At 53.6% G+C, this 23,079-nt stretch overlaps 1 protein-coding gene across 6 annotated transcripts in view; it reads left to right on the forward strand.

The window, feature by feature from the left end:
• Positions 1 to 23,079, forward strand: part of COL23A1 (collagen type XXIII alpha 1 chain) — a 355,575-nt gene that overhangs the window by 265,253 nt on the left and 67,243 nt on the right. For all 6 annotated transcript variants that reach the window (XM_032270901.1, XM_032270900.1, XM_032270903.1 and 3 more), the window contains exon 3: positions 17,663 to 17,707. In XM_032270901.1, the coding sequence (XP_032126792.1) occupies positions 17,663 to 17,707 (45 nt within the window). The remainder of the gene's footprint in view (positions 1 to 17,662; positions 17,708 to 23,079) is intronic.

Below are 23,079 nucleotides of genomic sequence, written 5' to 3' on the forward strand. Positions count from 1 at the left end.
CTCGGCCTCCCAGAGTGCTGAGATTACAGGCATGAGCCACCATGCCTGGCTCTTGCTCTTGCATGTCTTTTTTTGCTGCTTTTGCCCTATTTCAGTGACAGAGATTTTCATTTCACCCATTTTGAGATGGAGTTTCACTCTTGTTGCCCAGGCTGGAGTGTAATGGTGTGATCTCAGCTCACTGCAACCTCAGCCTGCCGAGTTCAAGCAATTCTCCCGCTTCAGCCTCCCATGTTGCTGTAATTACAGGTGCCCACCACCATGCTCAGCTAATTTTTGTACTTTTAGTAGAGACAGGGTTTTACCGTGTTGGCCAGGCTGGTCTTGAACTCCTGACCTCAGGTGATCCACCCGCCTTGGCCTCCCAAAGTGCTGGGATTACAGGTGTGAGCCACCGTGCCCAGCCTGTTGTCTTTTTTTTAGAGTACATTTGTTGAGCATGCATCCCATAAAACAAAAGACTTCTGTAAAGACTTGAACACAAAATGACTCCTTCCTTTCTGAGGCATTGTTTTGGGGGAAAGCCTTACTTTATATTCAGCCATAAAGCTAACAGATTCTCCATAAGAAAGCCATGAATATACCCATTTCACAGACGGGAAAACTAAGGTCCAGAGCTGTTGAGTTACCCAAGTTCATGGGGCTAGCCTGTGAGAGAATCAGAATTTGTACCTGGGTCTCTGACTGTGCTGCTCTGTATTGAGAAGGTGGCAGTGGACTTTGGTTGTGTTCCTTTAGTGGAGAGTAGCCTGGCCAGTGTTAGAAATGCCACTTGGGTGAGGCTCAGGGAGAGGCTGGATGGAAAGAGCAGAGCCTGGGGGAAGGAAGGCCCAGAGGAGGCTGCTGCAAATGGTGAAACACAGTGGGGTGTGTGACAGGGACTGGGGGGGATGATGAACAGGAAATTCAGTGGGGACATGTGGAAGTGGATGGCAGGAATGATGGCCCCAGACACTTGCTGTGAGAGGAAGAACTCTTGGCCAAAGGGCAGAGGGGCGGCCCTGACATCCCCACCCAGGCAGGGCAGGCTGAGTCTGCCAGCTCCCAGGGTTCTTGGTTGGACCATACCACTCTCTCCACAGGATCCGGAACCTGGGGCCTGGCCAGAGCCTGGAATTGGGCACGCACGGTCCCTGCTCTGCAGGCAACGTCCTCATTCTTAATCCTTCAACCCTAGGCTGGGAAAAGGGAGGTGCTGAGCCACAGCAGGGCTTGCTGGTGTCCTTTGAGCAGTCACCTTCCCACAGAGGGAGAGCATCTTGTCTGCCGGGAGTGTTCAGGTAGCTCTGGGCTGTGTGGGATGCAGGGAGTACTGATCCCAAATAGTTGAGCCTAGGCACTGAACACCCAGGTGGCCTTCAGAGGGGAGCAGGTAGCCCAGTGGTTGGTGCTGTCCTGAGGGCCACCCCCTGGACGGAGGCTGCAGAGGGCCACCTGCTCTGTCTGCCAGTGCTCAGACTCCAGGACGTGGGCTCTGCTGCTCCTCACCTCTCCAGTCTCCTGAGCCCGGGTCTCCTCTGCTGCAGAGTGGACCTGGTAACACAGGCCCCACGGGACTGCTGTAGGATTCACTAAGGGAGTGGTGAGTCTGAACCAGCCCAGTCCAGAAGACCATTTCTGGCAGATAAGATCTCGAAGGCACTAGAGTGGCCGTGAATTCTGCTCTGCCCAAGGTGGCTGCCTCACTGGTTCTGGGAGACAGGGAGAGTGGCCAGGTTTCCCACAGGTGTTTTCCATCACCTGCTCTGTACCCAGAATTGTTTCCAGGCATTAGCTGTCCTGTGCTGACACCCACAGCGCCTGCACGTGTCTCTAACAGCGTTTCCCATGCTGTGCTGTAATTGGCTCTTTGCTTCTTATCTCTCAGATTATTGTGAGCTACTCAAGGGCAGGAACTGGGACTCACTCACTCAAGTATCCCATTGCCTTGCATAGAGTAGGTTATTAGTACATCTTTCCTGTATGGATGGATGGATGGTCAGGAGGATGAATGAACAAAGATTGCTGATGTAATGGATGGATGAATGGTTGAACTAATATGCAAATAGATATTTGATTGTCTGGATGAATAAAGACATTCATTCACTCCTGAGTAAAAATTGAGTCATTTTTCTAAGGTTGGAGAAATGGATGAATGATGATGAGGTGGGGGAACATGAGTGAAGGGAAAAGAAAAAGAAGGTCTGAGGGAGGGAGAAGCAGATAGAATAACAGGTGAATAAATAAAGAGAGAACGAACTGGAGAGATGCCTGCGGGGACAGATGGCCAAGGTTCCCAGGTTCACGGCCTCTTCTCAGGGTGTCATGTCTGTGAGCCGAAGGAATTATTCCCAAGGTCTCAGTGAGTCAGGGCTGGGAGAAAGAATCCACAAGCACTCTCGTTCGGTCTTTTTTTTTTTAATGTTCTTTCTAAATAAACTTTGAATCCACTTCGAAGTATGTTTGGAAAGAGCAGCGACGGCTTTCATGGAGGGTAAATTATAAGTGCTTCACTGAGAGCTGTGTTTAGGGAGGTTCAGAAATACACGCATTCCCCAGAGCCAGTGCTAAAACGCGTAGGAGACAAGAAACATATGCTGGGCGTGGGGACGTCAAGCAGGCTCGCTGCGAGCACATGTGCTGCATTGTTGACGGATTATTCGGCAAGTGTTCCAGAAAGAGGCCTTTCCTGAAACGGAGGTCAATGGGAATACTCCCCCGCTCATAAATCCTTGGGGAAAAAAACGGGCCTGTCTCCCACACACATGCAGCTAATTATCTGGGGTCTCGGGCGCTCCCTGGGGAGTAGTTAAGAGCAGTTTACTGGGGCTAGATCCACTCAAGTGGTTTCCAACAGCCCCAGCTAGAAAGACCATGGCAGCTCACCCTGGGTTCATAAACTGGCATTTCCCACCCCAGTAGACAGAGGGGACAGGCACAAGTACAGGCACAGCAGTGAAAAGGAAAAGGATGCTCTCACACGCTCTCCATTCCCAGTGCACGGCAAACATCAGACTGAGGCACAGGCTGCTGTGGACACCCTGGAATCGGGAGCCTCTTTGCATGGCCATTGGTGAATGTCCACCTTGGTCCAGTTTAGTGGGATTCTGCCTGGGCCTGGGCCACTCAGACGACCTAGACCAAGCTGACACGAGCCCTGCTTTGTGGAGCTCATGGTCTGGCAATGGGACTGATGGTCCAGTGGCTCCATCCCAGTGTGCTATGCACTATAGCAAGTAGATACCCTGGCCTGAGTGAGCAGCTGGGAAGGCCAAGACGTAAGTCCATGTCCTAGCTGCATATTGTAGGATGAGTAGGAGTTTTTCTGGCCAAAAAAGAAAAATGGGATTAAGGATGTTGGAGACTTATGTAACACAGCTCGGGGGTATGGCATGTCCAGGCCAGGTGTCTGGTAAGAGGTGGGTCAGGAGTAACTCATGGAGGGCAAGTAGAGCTGGGTGGAGCAGGCCAGAAAGGGAAGTCCAAGCTGGCCAGGAAGGGCCTTGGCCAGGGAGCTGCGTCCCAAGGACAGTGGGGAACCTGCAGATGCCTTTAAAGGGAAGTGGCATGGTCCGATCTGTGCTCTAGAAGGATGGCCCTAACTGAAGGGTAGAGATTGAGAGGAAGGAGGCAAGAGAGGACACGGGGCAGCCAGAAGGGACACGGTGACCCTGGGGCCTGGAGCCTGGGAAGGTACTGGTATTGGACCTGGAGGGGACAGAGGGGCAGCGTCTGGCTCGTTCTCTTCCTGACTGTATGACTTTGAGCAGGTCACTGAGTGTCTCGGTGCCGCAGTGCACATCTGTAAAGCTGGGAACAGTGACAGTACCTGCTTCACAAGGTGCTTATGAGGTTCACGGTCAGTATGCCTAAAATGCCCTGCAGGGCAGCATGCAGACGGCAATGTAGAACCTCAGCTTTGCTGCCACTCGGATTTGGAGGGGTAGGCAGGAACTGTGGATGTGACGGGGCCATCCGTATCCCCCGCTGAGCTCCTGGGTAGGTGGTGATGCTGCTCACAGAGCCTGGGAACTTGGTTAGAGAGAGGGCAGGAAGAGGACCTTGGTTCTGGCCATTTGACCCATTTCCATTAGAACTGGCGAGGCACTTCTGTCCCAGCTCATCAAATCCTGAGGCTGGGTGCATGCTTGTGGCACAGACCACCAGGGGCTGAACCCCAGCCTTGCTGCATGTGTGTGGCGGCGGGGCGGGGGGGCTCTGGCCAGTGACTCGCCCTGCCTGGTAGAGTGAGATGTGGTAGCTTCTGCCTGGGAGGTGGCTGTGAAAAGTAATGGAGCAATTTGCGTGACAATGCTCAGAATAGACACGGTTCCATGAGTGCATCCCACAGTAGCCGTCATGGACATCATAGTAGAAATCATCGCCAGCGGTTGATGAATCCAGAATGGGTGTCCCTGGGTTTTGCAGACTCACAACTTGACTCCAGCCATTCTGAGCGTGTAAAAGACAACATGGCACAGTGAAAAGTACATAGGCTGGAAATATTTTGTGAAAGAGAAAATAATATTTAAAGACAGAGAGAGAAAAAGAAGCCAATTGATTTTCAAAGTGTGTTTACCAGACCAGCAGCAGCAGCATAGCCTGGAAGCTTGTTGAAAGCACAAATTCTCCAGCCCCACTGAATCTGAAACTGGGGGTGGCGCCAAGCACTCCCTGCACCTTCCAGAGTAACCCCAGCCCTCCGGCCCCCAAAGGGCCTCAGCCCACCCACACCCCCCACAGCATTGGACCTCAAGAGGGAAAGGAGCTGCTTGTGTCTGGGGCTACCCAGGGATATCTGTCTGGAAGATGGCATCTGAATAGATGGAGAGACTGCAGGCAGTCCCATTTCTTTTTCTTTAAAAAAGAAAAAGCAAATGCTTTGGAACTGAACAGCTGGGTTTGCATCCCAGCTCTGCCACATACCAGCTATCCCAGCTGTGTGACTTGGGACATATCACTTCTCTGTGAGCCTCTTTTGCTTCATCTGCAAAGGAGGGTTGATGCTACCTCCTGACAGGGCTGCGTGGATTAGATGAGCAGACATCGGGAAGGCCCAGCGTGGTGCATGGCTCATTGTAGGTCCACACATGGGAGCCACCCTCCCTGCTTCCTACAGCATTCCAGCACCCTGCTCCAGGGTGAAAGGTTTTCCAGAGAGCTCTAGAAGCGGCCAACATGTCAGTGGCATCTCTGTAGTGCAGAAGCCCAGGCTTGCACTGGATACAGAACCTGGCACCTGCAGGATGGAGCTGCTGTTCCCAGCAGGGGGCTCCCAGCTTCCCAGCAGATCTCCCTTAGCCTCTGCCCAGGAAGGACCTTCTGCGGTTAGCCCAGCCCCACTCAGAGCAGCACAGGACCTAGGGGGGAAAGGAAAAGGACTGCTTGTGTCTGGGGAAACCAAGAATTCTCTAACCAGACTGTAGCATCTGAATAGATGAGAAACAGCACAACGCAGTCCCCAGGGTCCCCACAGAGCCGGGGTCTTGGGGACTGGGGATCAGAGCAGGGAGATCAGTTACCACAGGGCCTTTTGTGGGAAATGAAATAGGTCTGGGAAGGGCAAGAGCTAAGGACCATGGACATTCCCTGTGCATCCACTGTTTGCCAAGCCCCAGAGACAGGCCAGCAAGAGCCTTGCCCTCTAGGACCACAGATCCTGGTGGGGACCATTTGGGTCTAGGGGACCCTGATGTCCACACACAGCTGGCCTGCCCTCACCCTCAGGCTCAGGAGCCCCTTCTACTGCCCCAGATCCAGGCCCTGCCCACTTGGGCCTCCCTACTCCTACAACGCCGCTCCACATCCTCCACCCCCTCCTGCTTAGCCTCCCTCCAGAAGATGCCAGTTTCCAGGCACCAGGAAGGGCCCTCTAGATGCCCTCTAGATGGAGAGGGGTTCAGCAAGGGCATGAGCACCCCTGAGCTGCGAGGGACAGCATGTCCTCGAGGGGAGCCACTGGGGGCACAGCGAGGAGGAGAGAGGATAGGGAGGTAGTGTTTAATAGGTAGAGAATTTCAGTTTTGCAAGATGAGGAGTTCTGGAGAGGGACGGTGCTGATGGCTGCACAATGATGTGAATATGCTTGACGCTGCTGAACTGTACACTTGAGAATGGTTAAGGGCCAGTGCCATGGCTCATGCCTGTAATCCCAGCACTTTGGGAGGCCGATGCAGGCAGATCAGGAGTTCAGGAGTTCGAGACCAGCCTGGCCAACATGGCGAAACCCCAGCCCTACTAAAAATACAAAAATTAGCCGAGCATGGTGGCACACACCTGTAATCCAAGCTATTCAGGAGGCTGAGGCAGGAGAATCACTTGAGTCCAGGAGGCGGAGGTTGCAGTGAGCTGAGATTGTGCCACTGCACTCCAGCCTGGCGACAGAGTAAGACTCATCTCAAAAAAAAAAGAATGGTTAAGATGGAAACTTTTATGCTATGTATTCTACCACAATTCTTATAGAAGAGTTTAGAAATTTACAAGTACAATGTAATCTACCAAATACTACTGGGTGAACTGTATGTTATGTGAATCATGTCTTAATAAAGCTGTTTTTAAAACCCTGCTGCCTAAAGCACAGCTGGACGCACCGTGGCTGCCCTCTCAGGGCAAGGACAAAGAACTGCCGATGGCTGAGCACACAGCCTGCCCACACCCCCCCACTCAAGTGTGCGGGAGGCAGGGTCCAGCTCTGGGCCCACGCAAGGGCCCCACAGCCATGCAAAACGGGAGCTGTGGCTTTAGAAGGAATGGCTTTAGAATGAAGGGTGTGAGACAGTGGGGAGCTACCCTCTGCAGGCAAGGACCAGGCAAATCAGACCCGGCCCAACAGCTGAAACTTTATAGCGGAAGCCGGGCCTCAGCCCTGGCCCTGGGGGTCAGAAACAAGTCGTGAATCACTCTAAGTCCCCTGGGGTGCAGGTCAAGGTCGCAGGAGAACTGGGTAGGGCTTGTAGCCTCATAGGCCAGGATCTGGGAGCAGCTCCTCTGGCCCCCCAATCTTTCCTCTCAGCCTCAGGCTCCTCTGCAGCTGTGGTCTGCAGGCTGCACCGCTGGTGTGGCTTCCTCAGACCTCAGCATGCCGCAGAGCTGGGCAGCAGAGGGGCCAGGCGTGGGGGCCATGCGGGGCCCGCTCTAAGAATGAGGCGAGGGGACACAAGGCTGTGTCTGCCTGTGCACAATCTGGCTACACACTGCCCAGGACCATAGGGGCCTCATCAGTGCCCACTTCTTCCCGATTCATGCAACTCTGCACCAGAAAGTCCGACCATCGCCCCGGCCTGGGGACCCAGCACCTTGGGTCCCACTAATGGCCCCACCCAGGGGCTGCATGAGCCATGAGCCAGCGTACAGAAGCCCTACCCTCAGGAAGCTGACATTCCAGCAAGAAGAGAGAAACCATAAACTCCGAAAAGCACGTAAAATAAGCTAGGTAATTTTCATAGAAATAAGTGGCTGGAAGAAAATAGGAAAATGTGACAAAGAATGCCTGAGGCAGGCACTTTCGAATTGAGACTGGTCAGGGAAGGCATTGCGAGTGGGTGACAAGCATTCAACCATGCAGGGATGTGCAGAGGAAAGCCCCAGGCAGAGGGAAGCTGGTGCAGAGGCCCCGAGGCAGGGCCAGTCTGGTAGGCCTAAGGAGTGAAGGAGGGGCATGCGGCTGGGTGCAGGGAAGCAGTGGGGAGATTGGAGGGAGGCCGTCTTTCTCACAGACGCCCTCCGGGTGACTGCAGTTCCAGTTTTCCTGAGACTGACCTGATTTCAGCACTAAGAGACAAGGAAACCCTTCAGTCCCCAGCAAACCGTGACATTCGGTCACCCTGGTGCCCACTCAAGCTCCAAGGGATGCAGAAGTTAAAACTGGGCCGTGTCGGGCCTCTGTGCCCTTCCCTCAGGAGGGCGCTGGCCCACAGTCCCAGAACCCTGAGAGTTGCCAGTCCAGGGCCCGCAAGGGTCAGCTCGGCTGGGAGTGGGCGGCACATGCTGCGTGGCCAGCTTCTCCCAGCGAGTGCCTGCCAAAGGCCATGCCCACCCCCGCCAGCCGTGCTCCAGGCCTCAGCTGCCCACTTAGAAGCTCTGAGTAGGGCGGGGGGGCCTTCAGCAGGCAGGTTACAAAGAATTCTCATGAAAATCAAAGCTCACACAAGTGACCTTTTAAGTTTAAAAAAAAATAGAGCTTTTCATTCTCTGAAAGCAATAAATCCTGGCCTTCGTTAAGCTCAGAGGAGTACATGTGTCAGTGATTAAGGCTTGGGGTGAATGGAGAGTTGAGGAATTTGTGATCTTTGGGGTGTGCTGGTTTACATGCGCCTCTCCGGAGCCTGTTTTCCAACAGGAAACAAGATCCCAGGAGATGACAGACTCTGGGGCGAAGCTCACTTGCACTAGCACAAATTATCTGCCATCAGGCCATATAGCAAGAGCCATGTCCCCAGCCCCCCACCCACCGCGGGCCACCTAGCACCCACATCGCCCGCACTGTGGCTGTACCTGCTGCCTGTGCAGGTACCAGCAGTCCTGCAGCCAACATCAGCAACACGCTTCTTTGTAGCCAGCCCCTCCCTTCGCCTGGGTAGAGGCTCCTTAAATATTCAGGTTCACCTGACCTCCACCCTTGAGAGCCCCTTTCTGGGGTCCCCCACCCCTCCTCTTCCTGTCCAGCCCTTCAGAGATGTTCCCATGGCCCCGACCCCCGTGGGCAGGAAGGGCCGTGGTCTTTTCCCTCTTCCCATCTGTTTTCCTCGGTCCTCCCTTCAGCCGCCTGGGCTGAAGGTGCTGGGGAGGGGCTCTGCCAGGCCTGAGAAATGGCCTGTGGCTTGGCCCCCCCATCAAGGCATTCATATGCCTTATATGTGCCAATCAAAAGGACTCCCAAGCAGTGCCTCTCCCTTTAAGTCACTGCTGGAAGGCATCGAGGTCTAGGGGCTTCCAAAAGGCAGTGCTTCTGCTAGAAAATGTTCATGCTCTGCCTCCCTGGACACCCTCAGCCCCTTGATTGGAGGCACTTACAGGGGCCCTGCCAGTCTGATCCAGAGACCGGGACCGGCCCTTGTCCCCTTCCCGTGCCCTGCCCCTTCCCATCCTTCTTGTTGCACCCTCAGGGTGGGACATTCCATGTTTAGCCCTGGTGCCAAAACCACAGTCATTTCCCTGAAAAGGAGGAACTTAGGAGGGCATCACTGGTGCAGGCAAACGCCCTGGCCTGACCAGCTCTGAGCCTCGGATGGTCACCTCACCTGTGGGCCTCGGTTTTTTAATCTGTATATGGGGCCAGTCTTGTACATCTCAGAATTACCCAGAGGACTGAAGAGATGGTAAAAAACCCCCAGAACATGGCCCACAGGGCTCAACATGTCAGTAGGTCCTACCCTCCCCTGCCCGCCGGGCACCCCCTTGCCTGAGCTCTCCAACCCGAGCCCTTGGGGAGATGCTCTTGGGGCTCCAGAGGACACGTGTGGTGGAGCCATGGCACAGCTGGTGTGCCACCGGGATGCGTCGTGGGTCTGGACTCCCTCATCCCATCAGGAAAGCTTACTTAAAGCCGCAGGCATTTTGGATGGTTCAAGGAGGGCGTGCTATGCTGAAAGGGGGCTGGAGTCATCCCAGGTCTCCAGGGCTGCCGACCACATTGGCTTTGTAATTAGACATTTAATTCACGGACCTCTGAGAGCCATCCTGGGCAGCTTCTATTTTGTGACGTTCTTGGCATTTCAAATAATAAATAAGTAACAAATGCCAGAAGAGGTTATGAAAACCGTGGACTATTTAATCACCCTCCTTTAATAAGTATCATCTTTAATCAGAGAGAGCCAGCCAGTGTTTAAGGACATGGCTCTCAATCTAAAATGCATGGCTCTACCTGCTACCAGCATATGGTTTCAGAAAGCCCATTAGCCTCCCTGTGCCTCAGTTTCTTCATCTATAAAATGGAGATAACAATAACCGCCTTCCTCATGGGTTTGATGTCAGGAATATGTGAGTTGATACCATAGACTTGAGATTGGTGCCAAGTATAAAGCTGACTCTCCATAAACGGTGCCAGTGGCCCTTGCTTTTATTAAACACTGTTGGGGGTCGCTGTGGCTGTCTAGTATCTGGTGCTGTCAGCTCCTTTGGAGAGCACATGAATGTCCACAGTTGAGGCCTCCATGAATGTGAGATTGGGGCCACCTGCCGCCTCAGCCCCTCCTGGCAAGGCCCTATTCATTCATCCGCTAAATGGTACCATGTCCAAGCCAACTTACCAGGTTCTGGTCACTGGGTTGGTCGGAGTCTGTCACCAGTCTGGACAATAGCCTTTGCTCCAAACAAACCTGACGAAGACGACGGCGATGCCTTAAAACCCCGGCAGCTTGTGGTGTTGGCTTTCCAGACTGCTGTAGGACCTTCCAACCAGCAGCAGGACCCAGCGCCGTTTGGATCCCGGTTCAGCATGATGGATGGTGGAAGATGACTCTGTGGGGACATAAGCAGCTTCGGAATGAACTGTATTTGTTTCACAAGAGGCCATGATTTTAATTCCTGGAGGACCACAGTGCCTTGCAGCAAGCTGACCAGCCTCTCCAAGTCTCAGTGTCCCCTCCAGGAGCACTAGGGTCCCCAGGCCCACCGGGGGAGAGAGACACCCACTGGGACACACCTACTCCTTCACTCCTCCAAGGGGCAGAGGGCTTTGTGAGGCCAAGCTGGAAATGTGCAGGGAGAACACTCCCTTGTCTGAGCAGTTTTCAGCTCTGAGGTTGGTCTGAGACTTGCAAAACAAACGAAATCATCTGAGGTGATGTTTTAATGATCTGGTCTTGGAAGCTCATATCCAGGGACCTTGCCTGCCTTCTGTACTCAAGGTGCACCCCTGATGGCCCTGGAGCCCTGGCATCCTCAGAGAGCTCCAGACTGAAGGTCTGAGGGGATTCAGGCCATCTCACCCCACTCCCTCCCAAAGTTCTGGGAAGAGGGTCATATAAAGGGGCTTTCAGTGGTGTTGAGAAGGACCAGGTCTGAAGGGACGCCGGACACATGAGGGGATGAGAAGAACTTGGCCTTGGTCACAGTGGAAAATACACAGAGATGTTCAGGGGACAGACCCCGAAGTTACACAGACCAGGGTTCCAATCCCAGTTCTGCCATTTCCTCACTGTGTGACCTTGGGGGATGCCACCCTTTGTGACTCCACATTGCCAGGCTCCTCACATGGGCACTCGGCTGAGGCCGTCTGCATGGCTGCCAGTAGCATCCCCACAGTCTGCATCAGGCCCATCGGGCTCACAGCCTCGAGCAGGAGTAGCTGAGAACCCTGAGGTTTTGTTTTCTTTAATTGTGATAAAATACACATACCATAAAATCCCCCATCCTAACCATTCTTCAGTGCACAGTTGAGCAGCATTAAGTGCGTTCATATTGTCATGGAACCATCGCCACCACCATCCCTCTCCAGAACTCTTTCACGTTGCAGAACAGGGACTCTCGGCCCCCTAAACACTGACTTCCCAGTCTCGCCTCCCCCAGCCCAGCCCACCAATGGCGTCCACCATTCCACCCCCTGCCTCTATCAACCTGACGACGACAGCAGGAGCCTCCAGAAGTGGAAGATAGAGATAAACCGTATTTATCTTTCTGTGTCTGGCTTACTGCACGCTGCGTAACGTCCTCCAGATCCGCGTGTGCTGCAGCCTGCACCAGGAGCACCTTCCTCCCTCGAGCTGACTCGCATCCCGCTGCATCAGTGCACGTTTTGTTTGCTCATTCTTCTGTCCATGGATGCCTGAGTTGCTTCCAGCTTTTGGCTATTGCACCTAGTAGTAATTCCTGATTTCTCTGAGCCTCAGTTCCCCTGATCTATGGGAAGAAAAGAGTAGAGAGTAATGAAAGCACTTTATAGACTGTTGCATGTATTCAATTAGAGAAACTGCATGAACTCCCTGTCCTCAGGGGCTGGCAGAAGGGAGGACTGGGGTTGGGGCTGAGGGCAGAGCGACCATTCAGGAGCCCATAGGAAGCAGCTAGGCCAGTAGAGTGAGAGGGAGAGGCCGGGGCAGGCTGTCCCCGTGTGGCTGAGGTGGGGTGGCTGCGGGCTGGTGAAGGGACTGACGTAAGACGGGCGTTGCTAGAAGGGACATCCTCCCAGAGTGGGTGCCTGGAGGGCTGGGCCGGGGGAACCACTTAGCCAAATCCTTGCTGCTCAGGCCTCAGAGGAAGCCTGTTGGGGGCTTCAAGGCCCCCCTTTGGAGCCCATCAATGGCATGAGTTCTCCACCCCAACCAGAGATGAGACTTTTTATGGGTTAGAAATGGTTCCATTTTGTCTGGCCTTGAGCAGTGCTGAGAAAGCTGTGGGCCCCCCTGGAGTTATTTACTATGCTGCTGCTGCTCTCAGATGTCTAGAGTCATTTGGCAACAAGCTGGAGCCTCGCTGACCCATGCTAGGCCTGGCACCCTGAAATTTCATTGAGACCCTCATTCCCAGATTGCCCAGCCTCTGCATTCACATCCCCAGATTCACGGACAGGCAGTGACTAGGGACACGAAAGAGCTTCCGGCTTTCCATGGGGCTGCCCTTGCACTTGGCTCAAGGTGCAGTCAAGGGCTCCGTCGGCCTCTGGACCTCGAACCTGCCTGCAGCATTGCTGAGGTGGAGTCACTGTGTCTCCAGCTTCATCCACCTGGGGACTCATAAGAACCAGTTATGCAGTGGCTCAGGCCTGTAATCCCAACACTTTGGGAGGCCAAGGCGAGATGATCGCTTGAGCCCAGAAGTTTGAAGCTGTAGTGAGCTGTGATCATGCCACTCTACAGCCTGGGCGACAGAGTGAGACTCTAACACACACACAAAAAGAAAAGAACTCACTCATATTAAAGCCCCACATTATAATGGCCCAGAGGGCCCTGCATCCAGTTACATCTTGGGATCCCAAATAAGCACCCCTTTTGTACCCCAGGCTGGTGTGTCTGCTGCCAGCTCATCTGGTTAATGATTCTGCAAGGCAGGTCTAGTTGCCACCACCCCCAAACCTCTATCCCCCCGGGTTGGAAACCCTAAGGTTCAATGAGGTTGAGTAAGTTGCTCAGAAGACACAGCTTCCCCACCAGCCAGGTGCTTCCCTCCTGCTCTTGCACACCCCACACCCCTCACCACAACCTCTGAAAGGAAGTATTGCAGATGCCACTATGGTGGCACCCACTGTAACATACCATCGCTCCCCAGCAGCCAGCCCCTCGCTCAGAGCTATGTGGGTCCTGTGCAAACTGGGGGACAATGGCCTTCTTCCAGCCCAAGGTGGTCCTCAGCACTAGACCCTCCAGCTGGGACAGTTTTTCCAGAAGCATCCTTGGGCAAGACCTGCCCTATCCCTTGCAGCCTCAGTTTCCCCCTCTTCATAAGAGCAGATCCATCAGGAGAGACTCTCGGTGCCTTCCTGAGTGTCTGAGTCTCAGGCAGCAGCAGGAGAGGTTCTTCTACTTGTAGAAAGGAAGAAAAAAAAAAGAAATGAGAGAAAACTCTGGGGCCAACCGCCTGGCCAGAGGCCTGCTTTTGCTTGTGGGAGCCAGGTCTTAGCTGCAACCAAGCTGGCTCTACTCTCCCAGGGGCTGGGGCAATCTGCTCCACGCCAGGCCCAGATACCCTGGGGCACAGCCAGCCCCAGCAAAGGGGCCACAAGCCCAGGGAGCAGCCTCCGTGGTCTCCAAGGCCACCTGCCCTGTGGCCAGCATGCAGGGCACAACTGTCCTTACACTTAGGAGCCACAGACTATGAAGGGCTCCAGGAGGCTCTGGTAACACAGCCTTAGCAGGTCCCTTCACCTGGCTTAGCCCCAGAGTTCTCCTCCGCAGAGGGAGCTCTAGCACCTTCTTCAGAGGACTGTGAGGCAGAAGGTGAGCCTGCTGGGTGGGCACGGGGAGACCTGGAGGAAAAGGTCCCGAGTTCGTGCTTGCTGGGTGAGTAGCCGGCCTGGCATCCAGTAGATGCTGAATGCAGGTGGCTGCCCATGGCAGGCTCTCAGCACCTGAGGGTTGTTGAGACTCAGGAAGGACCATCTGTCCCACCTCCCCTCCCAGCGGCTCCCACAATCCAGTCCCCAAGCGCACCTGGCCTCCGTGTTGGTGAAAGCAGCAAAATAGGAGCCCACGTTTAGAGTGGAGCCCAGCTCCGGCACGCTCGCCCTCTTTCAGGGCCTCACCACCTGTCTTCTCGCCGTCCAGGAGGAAGGGTGGAAGGCACTCCCTGTCTCACTGGCCTCTGATCATCACACCATGTGGCCCTCTGTCTCTCCTAAGCTCTGGGGCTTGCTGGGCTTGCAGTCTTTTCAGGAGAATGCCAGGAGCAGTGAGGAGACCTGAGGCCTCCCTGCCTGTCTGCTCCCTCCCTCCCTCCTCCATCCCCTGAACACAGTCACTTGGTCCTGTCCTGCAGTGAGGGTTGGGGACACAGAGCTGCCTGAGACGAAGAGTGCATACTGCGGGAGGCAGAATCGAGCACAGCAAAAAGGGCGAGTGGCAGTGCAGGGAACTGGGTACGGGGGCAGCGTTTGCCTGATGCCGGAAAGGAAGGGGTCCAGGCTGGGGGCTGGGGCAGGGTGATGCCCAGCGGTCTCTGGCCTGGCTGCTTGGGTGCTGCTGGGACCTGCACGTAGGTAGCAAGGGAGACAGGGGGTGCGGAGGAAGCTGGGAGGCGAGTTTGAGTTTGGAAGCGGTGCCTCCCCATGGAGTTGGACATTTAGATACAGAGCTCAGAATAAAGGGTAGGCCAGGTGTCCATCTGCACCCTGTGCCTGGTTAGGATCAGCCCTAAGAAGTGCACACAAGCAGCTTCATTCTCTCCCTCCACGTGGGCCCTTTCAGTTGGGGCCACATCCAGCCTGCCCTGCCTGCAGCTCACAGGCCCTGCATGCTCAGCAACATCCCAGTCCTGCCCCAGCAGCTGCCCACCCTGCTGGCATCCCTCCCTGTTGGCCTCTGCCTAACCATGCCACCCAGGAGAACCACCAGACAAATCCATTAGTTCAGCTGCCCCAACGCAGGCAAATGTCCTCATCTGGCTTCAGTTACCCAGGCAGAGAACTTCCTAGTCGTACCCAGCAATGCCCATCAGGAAAGCACAGTGCTGCATTTGCTTCAGGTCTAGCAGAGCCTGGCTTCTTTCCCCATTCACGGCCCCTTTCCTGCCGTGCCCCACACTCTGCCCGGGGTCTGGGGCCAGCGGCTTCACTGAGCTGAGCACGACCTGAGGCCTGGCAGGAGTCCCGAAGCTTTGTGGGTGGCCCCTGGGCCTTCCTCCTATTCCTCCTACAGCCAGAGGAGAGGAACGCAGTGCCGAGTGTCGGGAGGTTCCCATTCCCATACTTCGCTCTTATTGAAAACAGGCTCAAAGAGAAGGAAAGGCGACCGGAGTGCTGACCTGCCCCCCCAGACCTGGGTCTTAGTTAATAACCAGGGCTGGGTCATCTCGTGTGACTGTCTCCAGAGGTTCCCAGCACCGCCAGCCCCATGCAGGGCACTAGGGGGAGATCAAGGCAGTTGTTTGGGCCACAACGGGTCTGAGATGCTGGTGGGACAAGCATGTGGAGATAGGAAGGTGATCGGCTGTGCAGTGTGCGTGTCGCAGGCCTCGGCCGAAAGCGTGGTCCTGGAGGTGGCTCTTAAGCTGTAACCCACGCAGTCTGAGGAACTCTTCTGTTCTGGGGGGTCCCAGAATCCTGGCCTCGCCAAGTCAACACAGCCCCTGGCAACTCCAGCACAAACCCCAACTCAAGGTCTGTGTCCACCATGGGAGAAAACCAAGGCCTACGTCACTGGCATGGGTTTTTGCCCTTACAACTCAGGAGAGCAAGAAGTAACACGTTTTTCATTTTTAAATTTTGTCTAACCATCCTGACTTCAAGTCCCCAGTCCATGAGGCTGGCAAGAAATTCATTCTCGCATCACCCCTGGGCCTGCAAAGCTTTAGGCGTCTAGGGTAGCACTGAGGGGCCCTCTCCACCAGAAGGGATCTCACCGCTCTCACTGTTCTCAGAGGCTGGCCCTCCCTCCTCGCCTTCCCTTAACAAAAGCCAGGAAGCACCCCCGATCCTGCACTGCTTCTGCTTTTCTGCACCGTTTCAATTCCTGGGCAGGGGGGTACAAATGGGCATGACCACCTGACAAAAATTGGGGAGTAGGAAAAGAGACACATGTACACACACACACGCACACACGACACAGACACACAAACACACACAGACACACAGAAACACAGAAACACAGAGACACACACGCACACACGCACACACAAGACATGCAGACACACACAGACACACACAGAAACACATGCACACATGACACACAGACGCACACAGACAGACACACAGAAACCCAGAGACATACACACACATGCACACACAAGACATACAGATACACACAAACACACACACAGAAACAGAGACACACACATGCACACACAAGACACACAGACACACACAAACACACAGAAACAGAGACACACAAGACACACAGACAAACACAGAAACACAGAGACACACACACATGCACACACAAGACACACACACAGAGAGACATACACAGAGACACAGACATGCATACATAGAGACACACACAGACACACTCACACAGTTACACATGGACACCCACACTCATTTTTCCATGAACCGTCCAGCACAGATGCGATTGGGGCCAGCCTCCTGCATCTCCTTCATGGTTGTTCTGAGAACTCTTGAGGGGGTTTGAGGTTGGCTTTTGCAGGAAAGGGCAGCACCTTATCTTAGGGTCACAACCCGTCCCACTGTCACCTCCAGGTCCAGCCCAGAGCCTGGCGTGCAGTGGTTGAACAAGATGTATCAGATGCCATTTACAGATTGCAATCTTGTACCTGTACCCAACTTCACTGAAATGGGGCGAGAAGGGGTTCCAGGAAGGATTGCAGTGAATGCCAGAGGTGAGGGGAGGGAGAGGGAGGCCTCAGACCTCTGCTCCCACGGCCAGAGCCAAGGCATCTCCTTCAGCATTGAGGTCACTCTGGTCTCAGGGTCTGACTTGGGCAGAGGGCTAGAGGCAGAGGTGGGGGGGTCTGCACGGTAAATTCAGAAGGGCTTACAGTGCACAGATGGAGGACAGATGTGGAAAGGAAGCCCAGCGGGCGGCTGAACAGCTCCTGGCTCTGGGGAAGGAGAAGCTGGAGGCCCCTGGGAGTGGTGGAGGACTGCAGCCGGATAGCGTGGTGCCTGTCATGACCAAATTTCAGCACTGCGCAGCTGGAACGGCCTCTTTGTTGTGCTGGCTTTGTTGTTTTACTTGAGTGAATATTAAGAAGTATTTGTCAGGGCCTTCCTAAGATAACTCCACCCTTACTTTCCTCCTAAGTCTGAAGTTTCTCAGCGGCAAATCTCTGTGATTGCAGGAGGGCTTAGGAATAGCTAAGTGGACTGATGACTGAATAACAGAATGAGTGTGTGGGACACGAGGGATGCGGTCACCTGGGGAAGGGGGTTGGCAGAACGGGCGAGGTAGTGGCAGAAGGAGGGGGTTTCTCCCACGCATCTCCCCTCCACTGCTGCAGACCCCCTCGGGCAGGACACTCCCAGAAAGCTGTTGCAGGCAGACGTGTGGGTGGGCTGGGTGGGCTGGGCATGCCCCATGCAGCCAAGCCCACTGGCTTCCCTTCTCACTGAATGCGTCCTTGTTTTCCCGTCTAGGGCCCCCTGGACGGCGCGGCAAGCCTGGGAGAAGAGGCGACCCTGGTGAGTCCCAGGTTTTCTCAGCTCCTGAGCCGAGGTTCTGGCTGCAGGGCCTGACCACCTGCTCCCCACCCTGAGTGAGGCCTCGGCCCGGGGCAGGTGCTCCTCCCCTTTGCAAGTTCAGCTGCTGTTTCCGGACGTCACAGCACCCAGGACTGCCTTTCCCTGGCTTGTTGGCATTCAGAGTTCCAGGACTGTCCCCTCTGCCCCCAGCCATCCCCCGAATCTCATTGTTGGCCTTGAACACTTCGGCCACTAGCCTCCCACTCCAAAGCAGCCCCCCTCTCTGAGGCAGAAGGTGATGACTCTGCCAGCCATGGCTTCCCCCATGGGTCCTTCGACACAACAAGATTCCCCTGTGGGTTTCATCCCTCCCAAGACGTGGCCTGTCCTTCCTTAGCAGAGCCGCCAGGAAGAGACTCCTCCACCTCTCTTCCCTGCAGCCCTCGGAGGCACCTGTATTCACTGCCCTTCCTTCCTGCTGTCTGTGTTTCACCCGGAACTCCCTCTGCCCAGCCCCCAGCAGTTTGCCCCCGTTGTCCAGGGACTCTTCCCTAAGCCTCTCTGACGCCATCTTGACTAGTCACGCTGACCTCTGATGGCCACATTGGACGCTTTGCTGTCTTTCTCTTTCTTGACCCCCACCGTTGGCCACTCCCCCGCACCTGCCCTGTGAATGAATCTCCCTTGGCCCCCTCCCCTTCCCTCCCTCCTCTCCCCTCCCCTCCTCTCCTCCCTTCTCCTGTCCCCCCACAGTCTCCCATGCCTGTGACACTGACCAGGTCCTCTCCCTGCCTCCAGCTACATTCTCTCCTCTGGGTCCCCGAGGTTGGAGATTGCCCTGCTGAAGCCAGCATCTCCCCTAGCCTTCTTCCCCGGGCTTCCCCATTGTAGGGAGGAGGCATCTGGCCACCTGCTTCCCTGTGTAGACACCTGGCTGCATCCTCCATCCCTCCCCTCGCCCACGCCAAGTCCCCTTGAGCTTCCTCCTCCGTACATCTCGGACCCGGGTCCTCTTCTCTGTTCTCACTACCACAGCCTCCTGTAGCTCTCACCACCCCCCACGCCATGCCACCACCCCCAGCCTCACCATGGATGTCCAGGGCCCTCCAGCTTCTGAGCCATTACTCACATCCTCCCGCACCCAGAAGGGTTCCTTTACCTGGACTCACCCAAGATTATTACCCTTTGTCCTTCAAGCCTCGCTCAATCATCTTCTCCAAAAAGCCTCTAACTGTTTTGGCTGAGAGGTATCACCCCACACTCAGCACAAGCAGTCCCCAGGCCTGTAAATGCAGGGGATAGCGAAAGAATGAGTGCCCAGCCCCTAAGCAACTTCACAAGGTGGCCATGGTGACGAAGCTGGGCCAGCCCACCACCAAGAGGACCCCAGGCCAACTGGGCCCAAGGGGAGGCAGGGGCAGGTTTGCTCCAGGCCTCAGACTCTTGTCCCTGGAGCTGGGCACAGGCTTTCTGCCTCCTTTCTCTGCTGGGTTTGCAGTGTCGAGCTCCTTAGGCAGAGGCCCTGCCGATAAACTCCTTAGCGCTCACCGACAGGAAGCACCCTTCATGTCTCTTTTTGCCTTGACTTCTGGAAGCTGAAGCCTGTTTGAGTTCAACGGGTTGAGCTTCCTTTAGCCTGGCTTCTGTGTGTAATCACCCCATACCCTGCCAAATACACGCTTCATTACTCAGTTCTTATTTTCTACCCTCGTAAAAGGTTTTATTGCCTTTTATTGTAAGTCCCTGACATGCTTTTTGGAAGGAACTGTATCTTCGATCCCTCCCCTGCTCACGCCAAGTCCCGCCCCTGCCCACACCAAATGAATACAGAGTCACCTTTTTAGGACAAAGTATATTATTATTCAGCTTACTCCGAAATCCATTTAAAACATGACTCAAGTTTACAACAACCTCAAAGTCAAGGAAACACAGACTCACTGGGCCCCTGACCATTTGCTGGGTGCTTTCAAGTCCTTTATCTCATGCGATCCTCAGAGAGCTGCAGGATAAGAAGACGTTAGTATACCTACTTGCTGATGAGGAAACTGAGGTTCCAAGGGGCGCAGCACCTTGCTTGAGGCAGCTGCTCAGCAAGGAGTGGGTAGGATCTCTCCCCCTCATTGTTTTTCCAGTGTGGCGTCCCTATTCTCTGCCTGTCCAAAAACAGAGTGAGCTACACAGAGCAGATGTGCCTCCCTGATTGGCCTTGGCTGTGACTGGTATTTGTTTCTAGATAGTTACACACATATGCACATCCTGGATTTCCTGCCTTCCCCGGTGTAAAGCGGTCTTGTCCCTGGGAGAAAGGCTTTTTTTTTTTTTTTTTTTTTTTTGAGACAGAGTTGCTCTGTCACTCAGGCTGGAGTGCAGTGGCGCGATCTCAGCTCACAGCAGCCTCTGCACCCCAGATTCAAGCAATTCACTTACCTCAGCCACTTGAGTAGCTAGATTACGGCATGCATCACCAAGCTCAGCTAATTTTTGTATTTTTAGTAGAGACAGGATTTCACCATGTTGACCAGGCTGGTCTCGAACTCCTGGCCTCAAGTGATCTACCTGCCTTGGCCTCCCAAAGTGCTGGGATTGTAGGCGTGAGCCACCGTACCTGCCAGAGAAAGGCTCTTTTTGCCAAGTGGGGCAGTACCTGGCTGGGGTGCCTTCCTGAGGTGCTGCAGGGTGATCCTGCCTGCCTCAGGGCAGGAGCCTCCCTAGCTCCCAGTAGGAGCTCCACAGTCCTGCAGTGTTTCTCTGTCTCTATTCAAAATGGAATGGATTTCTCACCTTCCCCTGGCTGGTTTCTTACCTGGAGAATCTCAGAACTGCGCCTGTGCTCTGGGATCCTCTTTCTTTCTAAGGGCTTTGGGCAGGATCCTCTCTCCTCCCAGACTCTCCTTTCCCCAAGAGTGTCCATCACCCTCCCCTGCTCTGGCAGCCCTAGATAACTCCCTCCCTCTCAGCGCTTCCCACACTGGGGTGTTGGCCTGGTCTTCAGACTTGTCCTGCTTCTCCACCAAAGCATGGGCTCCTCAGGACAGGGGCTGGGTTGGGCTGCGACTCAGGAGATAGTCTATAAATGCTTACTGATGGGAAGGAGGAGAGGAGGGCAAAAGAAAGAGGTCCTTGCAGACAAATGAAGAACACAGAAGACTGCTTGGCCAATGCCTACATAAACCTACAGAGACAAATGGAAGCACTCACCAGATCTCCACAGCTGCTAGCCTTGGATCAGCAGTTTCAGTGCTAGAGTACTTTATCTGCCCTGACCCCAAGAAATTTTTTCTAAAAATCCAGTGGATGAAGCACTTCTGGAATGGTGGGGCGAGGACCTCTGAAGATCTCCATAAAGGAGCAAAAACAATGGGGAAGACTGACCTTTTCAGAAGTCTGGAAACGAACAAAAGTTTTGCAACAACCCAAGAAATGTTTATTGAGAAAATGGCTGAATCTTGCTGTTAATAAGAACTGTAAGATTTGTAGCATTTTAATTTTCTCCTCTCTCAGGCTCCATGGTGGCCTTAAAAACCAGCCTTAAAAACCAAGCACGGTGCATACCTATAATCCTGGCACTTTGGGAGGCCGAGGCGGGTGGATTGTTTGAGGCCAGGAGTTTGAGACCAGCCTAGCCAACGTGGTGAAACCCCATCTCTACTGAAAATACAAAAATTAGCCAGGTGAGGTGGTGCACACCTGTAGTCCCAGCTACTCAAAGGTTGAGGCACATGAATCGCTTGAACACAGGAGGCAGAGGTTGCAGTGAAGCTGAGATCACGCCACTGCACTTCAGCCTGGGCAAAAGAACTAGACTATCTGAAAAACAAACAAAACAACAACAACAAAAAAACCCCCAGCAATGTCACAACCGCAGTACTTGTTTGTGAAAACGAGAAGCCACTGGAGGAAGCATAACAGAATGAAGCTTGCAAATGCTCATCCCCAGAGAATTGTCACTATTTGAACTTGTCTGGCAGCTCCATGGAAAAGCACCATACCCAAGGCTTGTCTTTCGGTGACCTGATGCACAGCTTGCTCAGAAGGAAGAGGCCTATCCCCAGGGTGCTTAACAAAAATAATCAGCAGCAATTGTTCACATTGAAGCTGCTTGAGGTGATGACACCAGTGGATGACTGGAAAACTTACAATAAAAATATAGGGAATGAGATGCTCAAAGGAGCTTTGAAAAGCTCCAGCTTATTCTTCGGTATCTAGAAGGCATATGCATGTGCAGGGCTGTATATATGTCCAGGAAGAACCTCTCTAAGAGCCTCAGTCTCTCACCCTCACCTCTGGCTGACCTTGAGATTGTTCAAACAGGAAATGAAGTCAGAGGCAGAGCTATAGCCTGGTAGAACGCTGAAGGTGTGTTGCAGCACACACAAAGAGCCCACCAGCACAGAGTGGGAGACATTGGATCAAGACATCAAAGGAAATCTCTGTCTAAACTGACCACTAAGCTAAGCAAGCAGAGAATTCAGTAGCTGCAAATGACAAAAAATAAACACTTTAAAGAGTCCAGGAAAGGCCCTCAACAGAGAGCAACAACACTAAACAGCAACAACAGCAAATCCTGGAAAGGAGAAGAGAGGTCTGATTTCCAGAGTAGCCATGTTAGATTAGTTTAAATGTCCAACTTTTAACAAAAAATTAAACGACAGGAAATTATGGCAATAAAAAAGGAACCAGTGCAGTCAATAGAAACTGTCCCTGAGGAATCCCAGATGTAATTACTAGACAGAGATGTAATATTGGTTATTATAAATATGTTCAAAAAACTAAAGGAAACCATGTTTGAAGAAATAAAGGAAAGCATAAGAATCATGTCCTTGGAGATTATCAGTGAACTGATAAAAAGTATTTTTTAAAGAACCAAATAAAAATTCTGGAGATGCAAAGTACCATAACTGAAATGAAATGTCAGTAGAGGGCTTCGACAGTAGATGTGGGCTGACAGAAGAAAGAATCAGCAAACTTGCAAATAGGTCAATTGATACCATCCAGCCTAAGAAACAGAAGGAAATAAAGAATGAAGGAAAATGAACAGGGCCTCAAAGACACTATCCAGTGTCCCAACATACAAGTAATGGTGGTCCCAGAAGGAGAGAAGAGTGAGAAAGAAACAAAGGAATATTTGAAAATATTTGAAAAAAAAAAATGATCAGGCTGGGTGCAGTGCCTCATGCCTATAATCCCAGCACTTTGGGAGGATGAGGTGGGCAGATGACCTGAGGTTGAGAGTTTGAGACCAGCCTGACCAACATAGAGAAACCCTGTCTCTACTAAAAATGCAAAATTAGCTTGGTGTGGTGGTGCATGCCTGTAATCCCAGCTACTCGGGAGGCTGAGGCAGGAGAAATGCTTGAACCCAGGAGGTGGAG

The sequence above is a fragment of the Sapajus apella genome, unplaced genomic scaffold (assembly GCF_009761245.1).
Source record: "Sapajus apella isolate SASKATOON/1434 unplaced genomic scaffold, GSC_monkey_1.0 scaffold219, whole genome shotgun sequence".
In the NCBI taxonomy this organism is placed as follows: domain Eukaryota; kingdom Metazoa; phylum Chordata; class Mammalia; order Primates; family Cebidae; genus Sapajus; species Sapajus apella.